Raw genomic sequence first — 22,921 nt, forward strand, 5'->3', positions numbered from 1 at the left:
AGTAGAAAGACTCTAAAAGGAAGTTGCTATTAATTTAGAAAATAAAAACTGAGAACTAGCCCCAGTCTTCCTCGTGTTGCTTTATTTTTATTTATTTATTTATACTAAAAAAACGTTCAAAATTCATCATTGTCACTCACATGTGCCTCTGAAACCAGCAGTTCTTTTCGTTCATCGCCAAAGTCTTTAGCCCCGCAGACTTTAGCCGAGTCCACCTGAACCATACGGTGCACAAACTCCATGACCTCGCGCTTCAAGATCAGTGCGAGGGACGTAGTGCCATCAAGCGGTGAGGTGGCAAATTACAACCTATTGGATGTCTTTTACGTCTTTCCGAGTTCTTGGTTGAAAGATAACTGTTGCCAGAATACATTTCGAGGCAAACACTGATTTTTTTTGTTTGTGACTGTAGTGCAAACACAACACAGAGCTTATGTAAATGTTACAAGTGCTGTAAAGCAATACAATAATATGTAAAGCTAAAACATACTAAAAATGTTTAACCACAAAATTTCTCAAACGTTATACACGCTATCACTTTAATGGTGCTCAAATGGCGGTGTGCAGTCTTATTTCCATTTATAAATTCTACGTCTGCTTCTTTTTCTACATCTTTTCCTACTATTCTGGATGTTCTGGGTTGAAAATATTTACCAGTGTGAACCTGCAGGTGGCAGTGGAGTGCTGTCATGTGGTGATTTTCTTGTGTATTCACCACTGGTCTCATAGCCAAAACGTTTTACTTGTCCATGTAAAGTAAATTAAATTATGGCCTAACATATCTAACTTTGGAGGTTTAGATCAATACAGTTAATATTACAATAACAATAATCTGGGTTGGGATTTTTTTTAAAGTTTGTTTTCTAATATTTTATTTAGTTTTTATTACACAAGCGTTGAGAGCAGGTGTGTCTTTATATACTGACAAAATACTAACTTGTAATACTAAAATACTAACTAGAAATAAAAATAAAAGTTGTAATTTGCTAGGCTTATGTAGACAAAACAATCTTAAAACTTCCATACACAGTTCATTTCACGGTTTATGACCAAAAATGTGTATGTATATATGTAATAACAGAACGTGTAAGACTAGAATATTTGGGCATTATTGCTTTGACATATGTGCAACATTACTGTCATTTATGTAATTCTTCTTTTGTGAGAAAATGCCAATCATTGCAGCCACACCTTACAAATCCTTCATTGTAATGCTTCAGAGACGTGTGTGGTAAAAAGAGAGGCTTTCTTGTCACTCAGACCCCATGACACACACTCACATATTTGCAATGAAAAGGTTTTGTTCAGAGGGTTCAGAGGTGGTGACAGGAATGAGAAACTTGGAATCTTGGCACAATCAAGAAAACATTTTCTATATAATATCACCTAATAAAACGAAAAGAAATAAAACGAGTGCAAAATGTAACTGTTCGTACTACACTTATCCAGCAGGTGTCGCAGTCTAATTAGATTTCTGGTGTATGTGGAAAGAGCGTGCTTCTTTATTCATTAAATTTCCATACGGATTTTGAAATCCGTCGTTGGTTATAAAAATGTATACAATTTGTGTAAATACACGACCAAAAGAACAACAAGTGTCACATGATCTTGATTGTGATTTCGGGTTTAGTATTTTACAGCATGAAAACTGAGGCAAAATTCTTGTGTCATGGTAACTACCGTAGTATTTACTTGGTATTTAATGTTTACAGATTCATAATTATGAGCAGCTATGAGCAGGTTTATGTAAAAATATGATGCTGTAACACTTTATACAATGTAAAAGATGAGTCTGAGTTGACGGGTCGAAGCTAAATAAATGAGCTGCAATGCTGCCATCTAGTGACTTTCACTTCAATATACAGCGAAGGAAAAACGATAACATTCTTACAGGTATTACATAATATGCTAATATTGGGCCAATAATATCGGTCGGCCGATATTATCGGGCATTCCTACTTTAAACGCTATTTGATCTGCTATTAAAATTGAATCACATTTTGTTTTTTTACAGACTCAAATTTTTTACCAATGTTCAAAGAAATTGTCTGCATCTTTGAAAATGTCCACATATGTCCTACGTTGTTTTTCTTTGGGGGGTGGGGAGACAGATTTCTAACAGGATTTCTAACACTGTGATGAAAGTAGATTTGGACATTGTCCACTGACCAATCGTGAACATGTAGACGCTGCAGGTGAGATTAAAGGTCACATTTCCATGTGTCCACAGCTGGACAGAGCTTACATAAACTCCAGGAGGAATATTTTATGAAGGAAACGGGGCCCCCAGCTCCTATACTGGCCCCTACTGTTGGAACAAAATGTTTGATGACCAGGTGTAAAGCTGCAGCTAACCAAAGCAAACTCCGGCAACAGCTCACTGGATTTGAAATGCAGAGCCGGACACTTCCCTGCGGAGCCTGGCAGGGTGCAGATTTTCTTTTGGCCTTAGCGACATCTAGAGTCATGACGGGGCAGAACAAGTGCTTTATATGGCATCAAGAAATCCTCCGGCTCAGCTGCTGACTCAGAAAGGCAATAAAGATGGAAGTTGAGTGGAAAAAAGTGAAGTTAACTTAAGCCAATGATTGACAGAAAGCTGCTTTTGTAAGACAATATGAGTTTTCATTCTTAATATTTTGATCCTTATTGCTCAGACTCGTTCTTAAATTGATGCTAGATCTGGGTTTGAAGTGTGAGTTAGGGTCAAGGTTTGCTGACCTTGACCTCTTGGGGGTCAGGGACCTCCTGTTACTCTAATAAATCTAATGGTCCGATTTGCAAGCACGGGCATTCCACAAAACCTAGGAAACCAGATGGCTGGTTTTCAGGAGAATAATTGATCTATGAACTGCTGTTTATATTAAAAATGTTTAGCATTATTCATTATATTGAAATCTGGTCCCATTTACGTTGTAATATTGTACATTTGGATTTGTAAGATTTCAGCCTTAAACAATATGACAACAACAGAAAAGTTGTACTGTATGTACTGGATCGGATCTCCACACAACTGTACTGCTATTTAGGCTTTCACCATAATAAATGAAAAAACACTGTTTTTTAAATGAGTAAAAATATAAACCAGCATGAATTTGGACGTGGAAACAAAGGCTCGAGCCATTGACCTATTTGCTGTCAGGCAAGAGCACCAACCCCTAAGCATTGACCATACCTATATTTATATAACTATTATTTTTATATTTTTTATATTATTATAAATAAAAACAATTCAGTTCTAAAATGTTCACCTAACCCTTGGCTTTCCCATTTTTTTTCTTTGCAAAAAGCCATTTCAACAGTTGTTGCAACTGTTCCATAACTATTCAATAACTCACTGTAATGCACACGTGAGTTCAATTTAGATCATTACTGCAAGTATTAAAATACCGTCAACCATCTGTTGACTTGTACTCAGTCTTTGGAAATTCTATTCCCTCTGCTCACAAATATGTACAAAACGACTGATATATATATATATATTTATTTATTTATTTATTTATTTATTTATTTTTTCAGTTGTGAAATGTGAACCACTGCAGCCGCACCTTACAGTGTGAGCAATCATTCATTGTAATTGACCAGAGACGTGTAGAACAGAGAACCTTTCTCTGCTGCAGGCTCCGTGTCACTCAGTCAGAGAGAGAGGGAGGGAGTGAGAGACTGAGAGAGTGAGAGAGAGAGAGGGGGAGAGTGTGTGTGAGAGAGAGAGCGATAGATCGACATTTTCAATGAAAAAGACATTTGTCACTCACAGCTCAGAGGACGACAGTACGGAGGGGGGAGGGAGGGAGGTGGGGGGGTGCAAGTGACTTTTTCCTCCACCCATCTGTGAGCCGTAGGAAGGAGGAGGGCTGTAGAAGTCAAATTAGGAGAAAAGGAGGCGGTGTATACTTGTGTGGAGCCTTTTACTACGATAGAAACCTGCACAAAGAGAAAAGGAGGCAAAGTAGGGAGTCAGGTCTGACCGTTAGGGTTGGACGAGACTAATTGGTTTCTGTTACTAAACAAAGGCAGCAGCCAGAGTAACTTTATAACTTACCATCCACAACAGAGTGGAGAAAAAAGTAGTTTTAAAAAAAGGGAACACAGAGAGAGGCCTTTTTCCATTCTTTGAGAAGACACAGTCTACAAGTGACGTAAGTAATTTGAATGACTTTATCAACCTTGATGTACACACCATTGTGTGTTAACATGGCAGCGAGTGTGAGGAAGGTGTGTGTGACCTCGGTGTGTGTGTGTGTGGACAAGAGCAGGACTGACCGGCTGCTGATAAAACTACACGTGGCACGAGACATCACACTAGGACTGGTACAACGACTGATGTGTGTGTGTGAGAGAGAGAATGTGTTACAGGTAAAAAACAGGTGTGTGAGAGAGAGAGAATTAGTGTGTTACAGGTAAAAAACAGGTGTGTGTGTGTGTGTGAATTAGTGTGTTACAGGTAAAAAAACAGGTGTGGGTGTGTGTGAGGAAGTTTTAAAACAATTCTTCAGAAGAGCAACTGTAATGGGCTGAGTGGGACCGAGTTCCCGTTCATCTGGCCAGGCTTTTCCACTGGTTCCTTCCTTCAACTGGTCTATTATTATCGCCGCTGCTGCCGCCGAAGATAACAAAACTAAAATTAATGACAACAATTAAAGAATGATATCGTTAAGTATCGATTTTTAGTTTGTTTTAGTTGGTATGGTTTGACCGGGTTAAAAACTTTTTTTCCTCCGTTGTAACCACATACAGTTGCGCAGGCATGTCTTTCTGGGAATGATGAAAAACTTGTGGCACCTTCACGGACAGACAACAAAGTAGGAATTTCGCAATAAATTCTTTTTAAATTCGCAGACGAAGTCGACATTTAAAAAAATACAATGAGAACATTTTAAATTATTACAACACAACTGTACGTAGTGCAGTTCAAATTAATTTTATCCACACAAATTTACAATTAAATCAGAGAAGATGGGTTAAATTAATCAAAGTATATATTGTCTATAGTGATTATTGGATTTAGAAAACATGTTAAGTCTTTATGTGCACACCTTTCATTCATTTAACCCCAATTTCACAACACAGTCTTAGTCAACATTTTTTCATTTTTAAAAAATCACATCGTTTTTTATTACATTAAAAAAGAAGGGAACTCTATTTAGCCTATCTACATATTTTAGAAAGTTGAGTTAAAGATAATTTATTGATAGTGAATATTATAGCAAACCCAGATAGTGAAATATTACTGACCAACATCTGGCAAACAGCTTTATGGAGCTTTATATTTTTATTATAGAGTAATTAAAGATGAAATTCAAAGTATATAATTTTAGGGACCACATGAAAAGCTCTACCTCCATCCTATCGGGGACAGATGAATACCCCCTTTTTTTTCAGATGAATGCCACGACAACGTTGAGTAGGTTTCATCCACAGGCTACCACGAAATGAAGATAAATGAATCAATTAAGCAGACAAAAAAGTCATGCATAAAACTTATCCAATTAATTTCCCGAATTTTTTATGTGGGTGATATAATTACTTTTATTCATATAATTATTTTCTTTTGAATTCATTTTATAAATAAGATCAGATCAATTAAACTACTCATACCTGCCAAACAAGTGGTCCCATATAAGTATTTATAGATGTCTTGTGGGGTCAGTGAGGCTAAAAGCGGCAGATTTTCAGGAGGGTCCCTGAAGGCAGCAGCAGCAGCAGGCCGCCCCGTTTCGGAGGTAACCGGAGCCCAGGCTGAACTCATGCAGGCGGGAGGACAGCTGCTGCTCTGCGGCCTGCCAGCCCACGGACGGGCCTCTTCTCTGGTTTCGGGGGTTGTGGCTCCTCGGGGCGCGTGTGGTTTATTTTCTTGGAAACTTGTGAGAATAAAGAGTTTGTCCTATGGCTCTGTATGTCGCACGGAGGTGGACAAACACGAGTGGTCCGGGTTAAAAAAACATCCCTGCAGGGAAAAAAGAGCAGGAGTGTGACTTTTACTGCAGTGTGTGTGTGGAAGGCGCAAGAAAACCGAACATGGAATGAGTTCTGAACGAGTTCTAAAAACATCCATAAGCACACACACACACAGAGACGGTAACAGGTCTGATTATACCAGACATAGCATGTAGGATGTTTTGTTTATAAATCATAGATGTGTCTCCATAGTACATGCATGGCAACATTGCATCAGTCAGTTTGGCGTTCAGGTATTTCAGGAAACACTCTCCATGTATGGTGTTCCATTCAGTTAGGCCCCTCCCTCTGCTCACACACACTCCCAAACACACACACACACTTCACAGTGTTTTAACAGTGGTTCACAACCCTTTGCCAAGCTAAAAGTTTCATGTTTAAACTTGTTTGCAGGCCTTTGTTTGGTGTTGACTCTCGCCGCGTCTGACTCATCATTATGAATTGGTTTGACTACTTTAACACAAAAGCCACTGCTGCACCGAGCTGCTCTGTATGATGAGACTATAGGAAAAGTCACTGCATGGCGAGACGTGGAGGCAGCATGCAGTGAATCTCTGAGTCTCTGACTTGTCTTGGACTCGCGTGTCGTCTCCGATCAGGCCGTGTGGTCAACAAGAACTCGATCTCTCAGGAAACTTATACCGCGGTCCTCTCTGTGGACACACACACACGTGGTTTTTCAAATGGCACACTGCATGAACAACATTGTCTCCTCTTGAGGAGAGTGTGTGAGTGTGTGATGTGTCTCATCCGTCACGCGTTGATACTGCAGCCACTAATTCAGTCCATGTGACAGTGTCCTCCAGGACAACTGTTGTCTCTCCTAACCTCTCTGTACACGTGTAAACAAATACTTTCCCCTGTGGCTTCGACAGCATGATTTACCAAAATAACACAATACAATTTGGCACTATGGTCTGTCACTATGGTCTGTCACTATGGTCTGTCACTATGGTCTGTCTGTGAAGGATGAGCAACAGCCCAAACTTGATGATGTTCACATAATCAGCCGTGTCTGCACGCAGTTTTGTTGAACACAAATATTTTAATCAAATAACAGATAAGAATAAATTTGTTAAGTCACACGGTTCTTATAAGGACAGGGCTTTTTGCCTGGATCTGTGTATTTATCCTCTAAATAAATTGGTTCAAGGAGTGCAGATTACGTGGTTAATATTCTCAGGACTCTACGTCAAATTCCAGCAAATTTGGTAAAACCCAGGCATTGTGTTATCAGATCTTCATTATCAGAGGGAAAACCAATATTATATAATTATGCTAATAATTGGATATCCCTAGTTCAAGTCATTGTTGAATTAATTAATGGATTCAATCACACCTGCTAACAGAAACACACTGTTTGTATGTAAAGGTGAACACTCCATGTTCTACCGCTGCCCTCACCCTACGACTGCTACGATTGGCTCCCGTTTCTACCACTGCCCAGGTCTGAGCGGTAGACGGTGAATGAAACGGCCAAGAGGCTGTTTATTATTTGTTCAACATTGGAACAAATCGAGTTCAAAAAACACTTTGAACTGTGGTATTGACACAGCTGGCACTGCCAGTTGTTTTGGGCTAAACTTCAATTTCACAGCTTTGTGTGTATGCCTGTGTTTTTATGCATTTTTTTAAAGCAAAGTTTAGAATTAGTGTAACGTTGTTACTAGACATGTGCCGAAGACTTAAGTTTGTCCAAGAGCCTGAGAAGTGCATCAAAGCTTGGAAAGTCCTCAGAAGTCCCAGTGTCTGTGCGTGTGTGTCTCGCTTGTGTCAAGTGGGTCTCCATTGTGTGGATCACTTACTACAGAAATCCCTCTTTTCAAACTCACATTTGTTCACAAAGTCGGCTCACTGGTCTGTGGATAATCCCATTACACACGCCCTCCCTGCGCCCGTACACACACTAATGGGCACACGCAGAGACAAATCTGTCTCATTAGATCCTGTTAGATCTCTACACACTCTCACACAGATGAGATGTCCTCATTAACTCTGCTGAAACTGTTTCCGCTAAGGATAAGAGTGAGCGCACATTTCCCAGGCTCCTGTGTTTTCCACTTCTGTCTAAACACTGTAGCTGCTTATATTTTGGGGATTTCTTGCGTCATGCACCACATTTTCCAGATGTGTGTGTGTGTGTGTGTGTGTGTGTGTTTCTGTTGGGGTGGTCATGACTGGTCTTGTACATTGGTCGCTTATGTCGTGGGTTATCATGGCCGGTCATGTTGTGTGTGTGTGTGTCTGTATGTTTGTTTGTACTTTACTGACCTGGCTGCATTGGTCACAACACTCAACTGTCTGCTGTTTTATTTGTGTCCTATTATTACGCAACAGCTGAGTCACCATTTGCTTCTGTCCCAGACAGATAAAGTCAAAGCCTAAGTGGGGGCTACCTGCTGACTTTCAGGCCGACTCTTGGCTGCTTTCACATGGAAATCTCACCTATTTAAATTGTGGTTTCTACCTTCAGAACAAATGCAGACGGGGGTTGGGAGTGGGGGGGCTTCAGCATTGTTTCCTCTACTCACATCAATGAGGGAATGGCTGCACAGTGAGGGGACTGATGAGGACAAAAAAAAAGTGTTAGAGACCCCACTGGGATTTACAAAATAGTGATGGGTCACATGGGTTGCATTAGGCAAACTGTGTGAAAAACGTCTCTGCAGTGAAGCAGACTGCGTGAAAAACGTCTCTGCAGTGAAGCAGACATAATGAAAGGGGTTTTGGCTGAAGTCGACGGAATGAACTTTTCTCAAGGTCTCCTGTTGGTCAGGAATCAATATTTTAGTAACCCATTACCACCACCATTATATAAGGAGTGGGGTTCATTTGTAGCATTCACTGGCAGTGAAGGTATGGTTTAGAGACAGCGGCTCTTTTGAATTGACCAAAGGCTGGGCTGGAGGTTGGACACGTTAACAAATGAGCAGCTCAGAGGCACAGTTAAGGTAGAACAGTTTGGTGGTGAAGTTAGAGAGGCGAGGTTGACAATGTTCAATGTGATGAGGACAGATAACAGAGATAATAGACAAGGTATGTTGCACTGGTTAACTGTAGAGGAGGCAGGGATTAGGGTGAGATGGGGGCCTATGAAGGGTGCAGACAAAAGAAGAAGAGAAGAAGCTGGGAACCAGGCAAAAATTGACCAAACATGAATTTTCTTAAGAATTCCCTTTTCAGACTCTAATGAGTCTGAAAAATGATGATAAAATCTAAAAATGTATACGCTCAGTGTTACTTGACTGTCCTCCAAAGCTTTCCATTAATCAGACCCTTTCCTTTCATCTCCACCTCAGAGCATCAACAATGGCGCCCTCACTTGTCCAGGCCTACAGAAGGCGCTGGTGGATGGCGGTGACGGCAGTGATTGAAAACCTCCTGTGCTCAGCCGTGCTGCTAGGCTGGGGCTCCCTGCTCATCATGCTGAAAAGGGAAGGGTTCTACTCTCACCTGTGCTCAGGTAAAATCAACATCACTGTTACTGAAACTTCTTCTTGGGCCTTAACTTGAAACTAGATTGATTGAAGGCCTAAAAAGTATGCTTTCTCTGCCTTGTCTTAGATTATACACGTTTCCAACATCTGGGTATTGGACTAACCTTCTTTGCTTGTTCCTACAGAAAACGACTCAGTGGTTGTGTCTTTGGGAAACTCCTCGTCTGGAGAGTTGGAGGAGTGGCTAAGCTGCGTGGACCAGGAGGAAATGTTGAACCTGGGATTCACCATTGGCTCCTTCTTGCTCAGTGCTACCACACTACCCCTTGGTATCCTTATGGACAGGTTTGGGCCACGCCCCATTCGTCTGATGGGAAGGTAACAGTTGCACAACATAAGTTATTATTTTATATATAAGACTCGTCGTGTGAAAAAGCGTACAAAGATGAGATTCAATTCAAGTAAAAATAATAGAATTCCAAGCTGCACATGTAATCACCAAAGGTACAACAGGAAAAAGTAAATAATGATGTCTGCTGGTGTGTTGCTATTAAACAAAGAAAAGGTTTGTTTTCATCTGATGACAAAAAAATGTTTGTAGCTTGAGGAAACTAAAGCTATTTGCACTTCAGGATTATTTCAAGTTCAAATTTAAGTCTTTAGGTTTTGCATTATTTTTGGTTTGCCTTAGAATAAATAAATACGCTTCTTGCTTTTTTTTTACAGACTGTAATTTGAATATAGTGACAGCCAGATGTGGTTGAAGTACTCTATAAATGAGCCACGTTAAGGTAATTATTGCTAAGTGTCACGAGGCTACATGCCAAAAAAATTTTTATACCGCGTCATCAATCAGCCAAACTGTGAGTCAGTTAAATAAATGTTCTGCGTTTGACTAAAAGAGCTGATAGATCACATTTCAAGGTGGGTGGAGGGACATGTCTATTGTGTTTGAGTCAATGAATGTAGGTGGGGCACAGGCATGTTTGTAAACAGTTGACATAGTAGATAGTAAAATTCATCTGAGTGTGAAGATACTTATACAGGGCTAGCTCCAGAAAAGATGAAAAGAAACTGTCACTCATACAGATTTCCTGATTGATTATTGTCAGATGCCAGAATTCAGGTTCCAGTTGGTAAAAAAAAACATGTCCGCTTATTATATGCTTCAGAACAGAAATACTTGATTATTTAGTATCAGATTGTGAAACGAAGCAAATAAGTGCCGATAAGAGTGTCCTGTTTACTCAAGCATGTGTGTAATTGAATCGTTACACGAGATTAACCTTCTGCCATTTAGGCGAAATTAATGCTCAAACAGAAAAGAAAAAAAATCAATTCGCAGCAAAGTCGATTCAAATGTTAATTAATATCATTATTCTGAACACCAAACAACAACACCCAGGCTGTGTGGTTAAGAATTGAATAGGTGCTAGCTCGGTTGACGCAGTTCAAAGTCAACATGAGTCATTGCTTGCATGTTTACTTTTAAACCAGAAAAAAAAAATTATTACAGAATGTGCAAATAAATAAACTGTTGAGCTAATTTGTGTTTCCTCACAAATCTTCATTTAGCCGCTACTGCGGTGCATTTAGACATGTGAGTAGAAGATTAGCATAGCAGTGCAAACATCAGTGATAGAGTCTCCATCTTTGTTCAAGTAACACCCTTTCTACAAACAACACCGAGCTAAAATTGCAGGAGAGGTAATAAGTGAAGATAATACTGAACAGTGTTAGCCTTTAGTTAATAGGCATAAGTGAAGCACGTCACTGCCATACACTGAGGAAATAGAAAGTGGGATTTCCCATTCATACTTGAAGTAGAGCTGGAGCTACAAGTAGTAGAACAGAAATGTGTCACGTGTTCATGTAAGCATAGTGAGTCACTTTCTCACATGCACACACACACACACACAACAACAACTTCTCAATACATTTTATAAATGGAAGTGGTTGAAGTACAATTTACATGTTCTTCCCTTTTTTTTGTTCTCTTTCTGTGTGTTTTTACAGCTCATGCTTTGGGATTTTTTTTTGTTCTCTTTCTGTGTTTTTACAGCTCATGCTTTGGGATGTCCTGTGCTATGATTGCTGTATCTGCCTACAACCCTGAAGGTAAACAACAAACACAAACAAAAGTACACAAACTATACTCTCTAAAGTATATAGTTTTCAGGAAAGACATTTCATGTTGTGATGTCATGTCCTCACATGTCCCATCATGGCAGAGTGTATTAGACTTTTCAGTTGACTGAAACAGGGAACTGCTGAACAGCTCATTTCACAGATGCTAAGCTTCACTGGAAATCGTTAGTGCAGTGAGTGTCAAGGCTGTGCTGTGGCATGTGAAAGACACAAAAGACACACATTTGTGGCTATTTTGTTTTTAACATAATGAAACTATTTCTTTGTCCAATACAAAGTTTGCAAATGACGTCTAAGTACAAATAGGCAGCCTGTGGAAGGGGACTTGCTTGGTCACGTGTCTCTGTTTCAGCTGTTTGTCCATTTTTGTAATTCTTTACTTTTTGTTATACAGCAAATTTAAGTACACATGAGCAACAGCCAATGACGTGCATTCTTATCACTCTGGCATTGTCAAAATTCCCACTGTAAAGAACTCAATTCAACTCATCGTTATTATGAAGCTAACTGTGTCTTACAGTAACTCACTGCCCTGTAACACTTTGACTTTCTGTGTTGCTCTTCAGTCCTGTCAGCTCTCATCTTCCTGGCTCTGTCCCTGAACGGTTTCGGAGGCATCTGCTTGACCTTCACCTCGCTCACGGTGAGACACAAAACAAACACAAACAAACAAGACAGATCTCCGGGTTGACATTAAATCATCACATGAACTGATATTATAACACGAGTTTGGTACCAAACCTTATTCTCACCGTGATGTTTTGTATCAACTATTGCACGTAAGGGCCAACCTGAAAGGTGGAGGCAGCGGTGGAGCTGTGTGACAACAAAGACGGGAATTTAAGTAATTTCATTCCACAATGATTGTCGCAGCTCTCACAGTATGTACTTTATGTGAGCACTCCTAATGATAATTGACAGGGTGTCTGAGTTCATTTACCGTAGATCTTTTGACCAGGACGTGGTGTAATGATGTGATGTGGAAACGTCACAACGTAGATCTTTTGACCAGGACGTGTTGTAATGATGTGATGTGGAAACGTCACATGAGTCAGTATTTGATGTCACGTTGAAAGAATCTCATTAGAACAGTGGTTGACACCGTGTGTGTTTCATTTCTGTTGGCATGGTGGTGCAGCTGGTTCTATTTAATGACAATGTAACAGGGACAGATATTTGTGACGTCACTGTAATTCTGAGAAACTGAGCAGCGACGTGTCGGCGATTTTGTTCCAGGAAGTTTTGGTAGCTGAGAGCGGCAGTGTGCCGTCGCCCACTGTTTGTCTCAGCTGAGACAACAGTGTTTGTGTTGCGACAGGGAGCTGTGTTTGTGTGCCTTCACGTGAGGCATGTGTGTCTGCTGGTATCAACACAACTAAAGGGTTTCGTCGTTGTCACCGCCTCCTGTGTCCGGACAAGTGTTTGATTTGCACCGTGACCACGGGTCAGTCAGGTGGTTGTGTTTGTATTGGAGCTGCACATGACTTTTCCAAGATGGAAAGTCTTCCATTTGTGTCCACCAATGAGAGACGGCCACTGACCACACACCCTCCCGAGGGCTCAGCCTCTTCACCTCTACTCACGACAGTCAAGGCCACAGTTTTTCTCCTTTATCTCCTCACTTTCTTCTCACTTCCTTCCTCACAGTCCTCTCTTCATCCTCTCCTCTGGTTTCTCTCTTCTCTGTGGCGGTCGGCAACAGTTCGCTGTGAAAACGTTTTCAACTCTGCGTGACTGCGCACACATGTCAATGTATAAATATGTGTTCACATTTGTGAAACACATGTTTGGATAAGGAAGGGTTTGAGCCGGGGGTCATCCGTTTCAAGCTGAGTTAAATGACCGGCTGCTTTCATCTGTTTGTGAGTGAAAAAAGTTGGACGGGCACCTGTCTGTGTCCCTCTGAGGACGGAAGGTTCAGTTGATACGACTGTGATGAGTCAGCACTATTGTTGTAGACACGGCACATGACAACCTCACACTGTTACGCACTAACTGTTCCATCTATTATTGGGAGGCTCTAAGTATTTATCATGGTGTTTTTCTATCTAAATATTCCGCCTAGATCTGGAGAACGTCTCGTTAACCAAAATAAATCTAGTAAATATTTCTCTCACACAAACCACGACCCTTGACTTGGAACAAAACTTTAGAACTTTAAATAAGTCATGTTTCCGTGACTAATAGTAGCTTGGAGGTACTGGTACTCTGACTTTCTAGTTCCGTTTTCCTTTAATTAACAGGAAATACAAAAAGTTGAGTGTTCTTCAGCACAAGGACATTCAACGTCTAAGCTAACGACCTGGAGCTTCCACTCCTATCCTGTAATGCATGCATCAAATCATTGGGAATCATGAGTTCTCCCTAAAATAAGCAGGGAATTGTTCCTCATCTGCCTGTGTTTAAAAAAAACATATTGTCAATCACTATTAATTGATTTATGAGGATTAATATTTCATTTTCAGTCGTCTTACCAACAGAAGTTAAATCCTGCACAGCGTTTATTGCAGTACAGTCAGTGTGTGAGTCAGTGCTTCTGTTTCCAGCTCCAGCACGGACACAGAAACACACACACACACACACACGTGGCAGGTTTAAATTGAAATGGCTGGTAATTAAAGGTCAGTGTCCTTGTGTGTCTCTCTGCTGGAATAGAAAGTCACACTCACTGAAATACTGTACACTCACACAACATTGTGATTTGTGACCCACTTGTCATGTTTTGTGTCGACTCTGTCACCGTAAACAGACAGTTGTTATCTGGTTTGTTTCACCTTTGATTTGAGGTGAATTATAATATTTTAATCATGATCAGTATCTTGATACGACTGGTATAAAAACTCCACCAGGCTGTACAAACAACACACTGCAGCTGCGTCTCACTGATAATAATGTATATATATATATATATATATAATAATTACTGTTATTATATAAAATTGTGAACAGTTTTAAAGCAGCCTTCAAACCTGATCTATTGTGAACGGTTTTAAAGCAGCCTTCAAACCTGATCTTTCCATGTGGACGTGGTTCACTTTAATAACACAGTTAATTCATAAACAGGTTTGTAAGGTTATGACAGTTAATTCATAAACAGGTTTGTAAGGACGGACAGTCTTATATTTTCCCCGCAGCTATTCCTTATCCCAAAAATGACTAAACTCTTGATTCCTTGTAATCGCACCCTTGTGATTTTCAAGGTTATTCTAGGTCATGGGTGCGTCAGCCACGGCATGAGAAAACTCCGCCATGCGTTTACTGTCAGTGATGTGGGAATGCCCTTTAACAGTACTGGCTGCATGCAGGGGCCTGGTTTTACACAGGGCTGGTCCCTGTCCCACGTGCAGCCTTGGGTGTCAGGTAGCAGCACAGACAGCCTGAGCTGCTCTTAACTTTGCTCAGCATGGAAATGGAGAAACAGAAAAAGGTTGAAGGTCAAATAAACCGTGGAAACGTTAAAGTGTGAGTCACAGATCATCAGACAAAATACTTCTATGTCACGTACAGTTGAGTACAAAATGATTGGGAAAAAAAAGATATTTCATTTTGCATAAAGAAAATAACAGGAAACGAACTCCAAACCTTCTAGAAATAGTGAGGTTTGAAAACCAAACCTCAGTTTGCGATGTCGTATCGTGGTTGCGTTACCAACTCTCATAAATGTATTCAGAAAGTCTTGTCTCATCATTCTGACGTACGGCATTCAAACGCCAACCAGTTTGCACGACATCTAGTCGCTACTGAAAACATATTTTCTGTTGTCAGTCTGTTTCAGTGCAGCTAAATATCAACACTGGGCCACTAATGTCAAGTATACATTCTGTTGCTCCATTGTTCTGTTCAGTGGGAGGCACATTTTTGGGGTGGGGAGAAGAAGTCACTTCTAATGAGCTCTGATTGAGTATTTTCTTGCTGGGAGCTGTGGGAGGAGGTCCAGCTGTGGCGAGGGCACAAAGGAAGTTACTTCCACTATTCCTCATTCGACATCATCGTCATCATTACTTACACATATTTGTGCCCCCGTCCACCTGTCTGCCACCAGCTCATTAAGTCTCTCTTAAAGTTGTTGCCAAAATCTCACAAACCCCAGAGTGAGTGAGCACAGCGTGAGTACAGGCCAAACTGATGAACTGTGACAAGTGAACGGGCAAAGCTCCGTGCGTTAGTGACTTCCTGACACCGTTTCACCCTTGTGTGCCTCCGTACAGTCAGTCACGTGTTTCCATCCACCTCTCCTTGGCAGAGCGAACATGCAGGACATGTGCAGCCAAGTCATTTGTGGAACACATTCTGTGGGAACTTGCCCGGACACTGAGGCGGGAATCTCACCTGCTGCTGGCACACGTGCTTCCAACACATGCACAAACACATTTCACGTTTCTTTCCTCTCGTTGTCTGGCTCCGAAACAAATCATTCACCTACGAAGGCAAACATCAGGAAGCTGGCATCTCACACGGCTGGAATATCTTTGCTTTGACATTAGCAAGAGATGCAGACTCCCCCGTGTGCACACAGGGCCCTCCACTACATTCCTCAGTTCTGCCACAGTTCTGCCACAGTCCGGCAGATCGCGGCCCACAGATGTGCTGTGAAGTTTTTCGATTCTCAGAAGCGCTGAATGAGGATGGGTGTTCTTCTAGAATGTTTTTCTCAGCTCAGTCAGACAGTCAGGCTCTCTCCCCTCCGGAACATCCTCAGGAAAGCTTCTTTTTTCCTGTTTACCTGCCAACCACATTGTTGTGTCAGCGCAAAATGACCTTAAGCGTTCCCTCACAGGTCAGGAGAAGAAGACGCAAGAAAAAAAGAGAGAGTAATTCAATATGGCCACCGGTATCTGTCGAAACCGTAACTCAAATATGTTATTTACAGTCTGGTTACTGTCTGTGGTTCAAAGGCCCTGGTCACGAGGCAGGTGCATCATTGTTTATATAAATAGAATCTGGTCATTAGAAGAATGCATACCGGTCCTAGTACCAGTACTGGGCCTAGTTATTTCATATATTGATCTGGTGACTTGATATTCTGTCATTTTTACTCGTGCGTTGTCATGTGTTTCCTGCTGCTTCACTGTCCCGTTGGCCTCATGAGTAGTTTATTTAAGTAGGTCAAGAATGTCAGCAGTTTGAGGTTTGTTTGTTCGTTTGTTTTTTAATCAGTGACAAAAACTGTAGGAAGACGACGCTGCAAGAATCTGTTCTACTGAGAATTCTTTAAACACACATCCAGAAAAAATCCATTAAGCAACAAAGATGTCAAGAAGTCGGAGTAATGATGGCAAAGAGTGTAATCTGTCTCCTCCAGGAGCAGAAAACTACACCGGCCCCTTCATTAGCTACACGAGGTCGTCAACGAGAAACAACTAAACTTGTTGTACGACTAACATGAAATCCCCCACATGTGATTTTTTAATCACGACTGACCCGTTTATGGAATACTCCAAACACTCCAATCAAAGGGGCCCGAGTGGAACAACAGGTCATTGTTGTGTTGGCTAAGCTACTTACTACTGTAATGAGGTCGATGTAATATTTAATGCTTTACTACTGGGCTCCGGCCTTGTGTGATGTATAGCAGCGTGCTGAGTTAGTCAAGAGCTGCCTATAGGTCTGCTTTCATAACTTTAATCCTGGTTCAAAGAATTTGTTGTAACTGCAGGAAAATGGAAAAGAAAACTTAGAGTGTTGCTGGGTGAGAAGATAACTCTGTGAGTGAGAGGTCAGGTCACAGACTGGGTCAGGAGTTCTGGTTCTTGTTTCCTGTGACATGGAAACTCAACATGTTTGAATGAGTCAGCACAAGGAACCTGATTAAGAGCGCAGCAGTTTTTCCGAACTGGCTCGTCTGGTTCATAAGAAGCAGCTGCTCCCTCTGCTGGTCAATATTAGTACACTACATCTATTCTAAAGTCAATGTACTTTCGTATTATTTGCATTTTTTGTATTTTCAATTTACAATAACCTTTACATTTTTTGTCGTTACAGCTCCCTAACATGTTTGGCTCCCTGAGTTCCACAGTCATGTCTCTGATGATCGGTTCCTACGCTTCGTCTGCTGTCACTTTCCCTGGAGTCAAGGTTAAAAAAAAACAAACTTCAATTAAATTTCCAAAATTGCAGATGTTTTTAAGTTATTTAAATATGCTGTAATATTTTTTGTTGGCAGGTGATTTACGATGCAGGCGTGTCCTTCCGGGTGATCATGTGGATGTGGTCAGGACTGGCAGCGTCCGTCTTTCTTAACTGTTTTATAAACTGGCCTTCTGAAGGTTTCCCCACACCTGATGAGGTGGACTACAGGTCAGTGGTGTGGCCGTCTGTTCCTCCTTCTTCTTTTCAAGCTCATCCACATTAAACTGCAGGAGGCCCAGACATCTTTATTAGGAATACAGTTTGAGGACCTGCCTCCTTCTTCTGTTTAGTCAGGACAGATTTTTTTTATGACTAAAACATTTGAACAGTAAATTAATATATATAGTACGATTTCACACTGAGTCTGTGTGTGTCTGCGCGTGTTTGTGTTCAACAGTAAGATCGAAACCCTGAAGGCGGTCCCTGTCTCCGAGGAGAAGACTGCAGCAGAGAAACTCAGCCATAAGAATGGAGACGTGAGACACTCCACGGAGAAGCTTCCCAACGGTCCTGAGGCTGCAACCAGTAAGTCAGCAAAGACCCATGCCAGTACTGTTGGCTTCCTCCTCCTCCTTCCTTTTTTCAGATGAAGTTTTTTCCTCACATATTTAATCTGACTTGATTTACTTTCTCTGCAGATACCGTTCCTTTCCGCCGCTCCGTGTTCTCTCCCATCTTCCTGTGGAGTTTGGTGACCATGGGAATGTCCCAGTTGAGGGTTATCTTTTTCATGGGGGCGATGAACAAGATGCTTGAGTTCATGGTCACACACGGTGACCCTCATCGTGAGTATCCATGGGCTGGTGCTTTAAAAGTGTGGGACGTTATCACGACTTGGATTTAAATCTGACTCTTTTTTTTTCTACCTTAGCATCCGATGAGCTGGTGATTGAAGCAGAAGAAAAAGGTGAGCTCTCGTCTCCCTCTGGTGGATTCCTCAAAAGTCAAGACGCTGAATTTATATTTGAATATACAAATGTTTTCTGTTCCAGTGAGCTTCTACTCCTCCATCTTCGGTACCCTGCAGCTGCTGTGTCTGGCCACATGTCCTCTGATTGGTTACATCATGGACTGGAAGATGAAGGAGTGTTTAGAAGAAGGCACCCCTGCTGGCACAGAGCTCAGGTAACCACATATGAGCCTAAAGCAGATCAGCTGTGTATTGAACCAGCTGACCCCTGATCATGGAACTATGGCTTTTCAACACATGTTTTTTTTTCCACAGTGTTAGACAGAGCAGTGGGCCCAGGAGAGTTCGTAAGGTCCAGAAAATCACCAACGCCATGAGGGCCTTCATCCTCACCAACATGCTGCTGATCGCCTTTGGATGCTGCTGCCTCATCGACAGCCTGCCTCTGCAGGTAACACACACACACACACACACACACACTCTACAACACTAACTCCAGCTCCTAAAGGGCCTAATCCTCATCCATCTTTCTCTTCTTTAGATCCTGACCTTCATCCTCCACACCATGGTCCGAGGCTTCCATTCCTTTGGTGGAGCTCTTTACGCTGCTGTGTAAGTCCTTTTATTTTCCCCTCCCCCTCCTGCAGGGGGCACAGATTGAGTCCACAAGAGTTGTTACCAACCTACTCTGATAGCTTCCAACCACCAAGTCTGAGGCAGTTGTTGATCACTTTGGGAGCGACGGAGAAAACGACTCCCCATTGCACTGAGCCCCTACTATTCTGCGGTGCTGTACACCTTCGACTCTGTCCTACAAAATGTAACAATTTAATAACTAAATTTTCTAAATTTCAATGCAGTACACATTTCTACCCTTAAATGAAAATGTATGGGGAAAAAGACAACACAAAAAGAGGGCAGAGCCACTGCACCTGAACACATCACCATGTTCGATGAATGACACTGTACGTACAGAGAATTGAACTGGTTTAAAAGTTGTAGTAATCGTGCAGTGTTTTACCAACAGCTACCCATCCAACCACTTTGGTACCCTGACTGGCCTGCAGTCCATGATCAGTGCTGTGGTTGCTCTGCTGCAGCAGCCACTCTTCATCACGATGGTGGGACCACTCAAAGGAGATGCATACTGGGTAAGAAATCCTACGGTTACCGCAAACCACCGACGACACACAAGTATTTAAACCTCATTTAACATCAATAAAGAATCAGTACAAGGTTAGATATGGGATCTAAAACGATATATATATTTATACATATATTTAAATATTTTATTCCTTTCTGTCACAAACAGGTATCGATTTATGTCCTCACTGTTTGAGTATGCGATCATTTTCACATTGTTCGTTCCCGTGTCCTTCAGATAAACGTCGGCCTCCTGATCACCTCCCTGAGCGGCTTCCTGTTGCCTGGTTATCTGTTCTACTACCGCAGATGCCTGGTGAGAGAAAATAAGGCTCGAGACAAGCAGGCCGGAGCTCAGGAGATGCAGGCGCTCAACCACACCGAGGCAAACGGCGTCAAATCCCACAACAACAGCCTCCCTGCTGTAGAGGCCTAGAGAGCCCAGCACACAAACCAAGCCACAGATAATCATTGTTTCAACAGTCCCAGCAACCTTATGTACCCAACAAACCCCTAACTGACCCCTCCCCCACACCACAGACGATGAGACGGGAGAAGACGTGTCATGTGAACGCATCTGAGCTGAGGTGAAAAAGCAGAAATTAGTGTGATTTTTAAGCCATGAATGTCAGTCAGTGTCATAAACACGCACACACACCCCAGGACGGTCCACTGTGCGTCAGGCTACACGGTACTTGAAACACACCTTATCTCAAAGCTCTGAGATAACCATTGTGATCCAAATGCTAAACAAAACCAAAGAATGTCTTAAAGGTGCAGTGCATAACTTTACTACTAATATAGTATCAATTATTTTGGTGAATTATTCTGCCGCTGTTTTCTTTGTCTGAAACCACCTCTGTGGACAATAATAAATGTGTCTGAGGGATAAGTCAGTTAGAGTTCATCTGATAAACTCTAGGGTTTTTAGAAAGAGCAGCCTATTCTGCTCATTTCTAGTGCATTTCTTTGTGTTTTAGACTCTGTTGAACCTGTTGTCTTTTTGCTCTCCTAGCACAGTTGTTGGGCTTGTTTCTAACCACAGTCAGTATTACAGCACTCTGTGTAGAGAGAGGACACAGTCATCCAGTTGCTAAATGGGTTCAACTGGTTGATGATTTTATTTTTGTAAATTGTTTTTATGTTTAGAGTAAAATGGTAGATTTCTTTTTCCTCATGAAGGCGGTTAGCTTCCTTGCTAACAACAAAGAGGGAAGAGAAAATACTTTGGATACTTTGAATACTTTAAAGTTGTTTTTTTTAATCCTCTTTGATTCTGAAATTTTGACCAATACGAACCGATACTGTTCCTGAGTATCGAATCGAACCATCCCAAATTTACATAACACTACTTTGAAAACCAGTTTTTATCTACTGAGATTTGCGACTGGCTTAGCTGTGTCCATGTTGTAAGTACAGTGTAGGTTCCGGTCCCTTCCTTACTGTGTGCGGCCATCTTGCCCAGTGCTGCTGTTGTGTTTTCACTTCCTTCCCTTGGTATGGACAAGAAGCCAATTATTTCTATGTACAGCATTAATGTCGCTGGACGACAGGAGACACTAAAACTGGAACTGACATTGGCTGGAATACGACAAACCTTAAAGTTACGCACTGCAGCTTTAGACCTTTTAGTTCAGTTTATATTTCTACAGAATATTAGTTATATTTTTGCTCATTCTGCTGTATCCCTCAGGAAATAGCTTTAAACATGTATCATAACACTAACACAAACATTGGTAAAGCTTTGGATATGTAGGTAGAACACAAACAAACACAGGCTGGTTGTAGAGATGCTTATCTACCTCCGATTTCTTTTCGTACTGTCTCTCTCCAACCGACTCTGACATCACTGGTCACATGAGCAATATTAATATCTTTATAGAGTCAAAACAGCCCAAATATAAAATGTAATCAGTGCACGCTTTGACTCGTAATGTTTATTCGGCCCTTGTAGTTTTTTTTATAACAGTAATTAACAGTTGTTGAACACTTTGCTCTGCTACGTGCAGACAGACGAATGAGTGTGTGTATAAAGTGTATTTATACTCCTAGCAGAGTAGCATTGAAAAGGGAAGAAGAGTGTATTGTAGGTTGCTAATTACAAATGAAGATAATGATTTTACTGTGTACTCTGCTTTTTTTTTTTTTGTAGCCGTGTGTGATTTCTGGAGTTAAAAACTCCACAAGTTATTTTGTAAATAGAACTGAAGTGAGTGCTTGTTTCCTTTGCTCTACACACATATACATATATGCACGGACAATGGCTGTGGTTAAATTAGCTTTTGAATATCTTTATATATATATATATATTCAGCTTTTTAGCCATTGACCCACCTACTTGAGTCAACTTCTGATAAGAGAAACTTCTTCCAAAGTGTCAAAAATGTACTTCTTTATCTACTCTGTACATTTGATCTGCACACATTAAGGGTCGTATAGATTTGTTTGATCGATTGTAATCATTAAATTAACTTTTTTTTTTAATCGAGTCCATTTCAAAGTGAAGACAGGTTGGACAAGTTTTTCCTTGTTTGAAGCATTTCTTTTTTTGTTGTTGTTCTAATTTCACACTGTGTGTACGATGTTTGAATCAGTCTCTGACGACTTATTACTGTCCGTTTCAACTGCGTCTCGTGACACTGCCCAATGAAAAACCAAAGTCGGAATTCATTCTTGTAGTGCATGCACATATTACTGTATGTTTCACAAATTTGCACATGGTTAAATGTCACAAATTAGTCCTTGGACAAATAATGGTTGAGTCTAAGTGTTTGTTTGTTGACTTTCATAAAGGGTTAATCAGCTCATTAGTTGCCATGCTTAAGTGTACTTCTAATATTTAAAACGTTGAGAACATTTCAGCCAGTATTACAGATGATTATTTTTCAGTTAAAAAAAGATTTAACTAAGTATTTAAACAGATTCACCAGCAATAGTAGAGTTCCTTCCAACTCTGTTAATTACTGCCAAACCTGATTAGAAACACTGCCAAACTAAACCTGACCTAATGTGACTCCACTGAGCTGATTTCAGTTGTTTGTAACTAAGTTGTCACCATTTTTTTTCGCTGTGTACTAATATCTACGCTCTCACCCTCAGAGTTTGTTTCTCACCTTCTGTTATATAAACCTTTTTTCCCCATCCTCAATCAATGTATCCAGCTTGTGAATTTGAAAAATAAAACGTATGGATGTAA

The 22,921-nt window shown here is 41.0% G+C and overlaps 1 protein-coding gene across 3 annotated transcripts; it reads left to right on the forward strand.

Moving 5' to 3' along the window:
- Nucleotides 1–3,897: 3,897 nt before the first annotated feature.
- On the forward strand, nucleotides 3,898–22,921 carry slc43a1a (solute carrier family 43 member 1a). 3 transcript variants are annotated; one of them, XM_008327042.3, is made up of 15 exons: nucleotides 3,898–4,139; nucleotides 9,258–9,421; nucleotides 9,581–9,773; nucleotides 11,458–11,513; nucleotides 12,110–12,186; nucleotides 17,526–17,618; nucleotides 17,707–17,840; nucleotides 18,070–18,197; nucleotides 18,311–18,457; nucleotides 18,544–18,579; nucleotides 18,665–18,797; nucleotides 18,898–19,033; nucleotides 19,124–19,194; nucleotides 19,610–19,733; nucleotides 19,964–22,921. In XM_008327042.3, the coding sequence occupies exons 2-15, from the start codon at nucleotides 9,268–9,270 to the stop codon at nucleotides 20,159–20,161; spliced, it is 1,680 nt and encodes a 559-aa protein (XP_008325264.1). In that variant the 5' UTR covers nucleotides 3,898–4,139; nucleotides 9,258–9,267; the 3' UTR covers nucleotides 20,162–22,921. The 3 variants fall into 3 exon arrangements, with proteins under 3 accessions (XP_008325264.1, XP_024918689.1, XP_024918688.1); XM_025062921.1 differs by lacking the exon at nucleotides 3,898–4,139 and adding an exon at nucleotides 8,656–8,994; XM_025062920.1 differs by lacking the exon at nucleotides 3,898–4,139 and adding an exon at nucleotides 9,017–9,151 and having other exon boundaries at nucleotides 9,194–9,421.

This window comes from Cynoglossus semilaevis, chromosome 15 (assembly GCF_000523025.1).
Source record: "Cynoglossus semilaevis isolate Cse_v1.0 chromosome 15, Cse_v1.0, whole genome shotgun sequence".
Lineage (NCBI taxonomy): Eukaryota > Metazoa > Chordata > Actinopteri > Pleuronectiformes > Cynoglossidae > Cynoglossus > Cynoglossus semilaevis.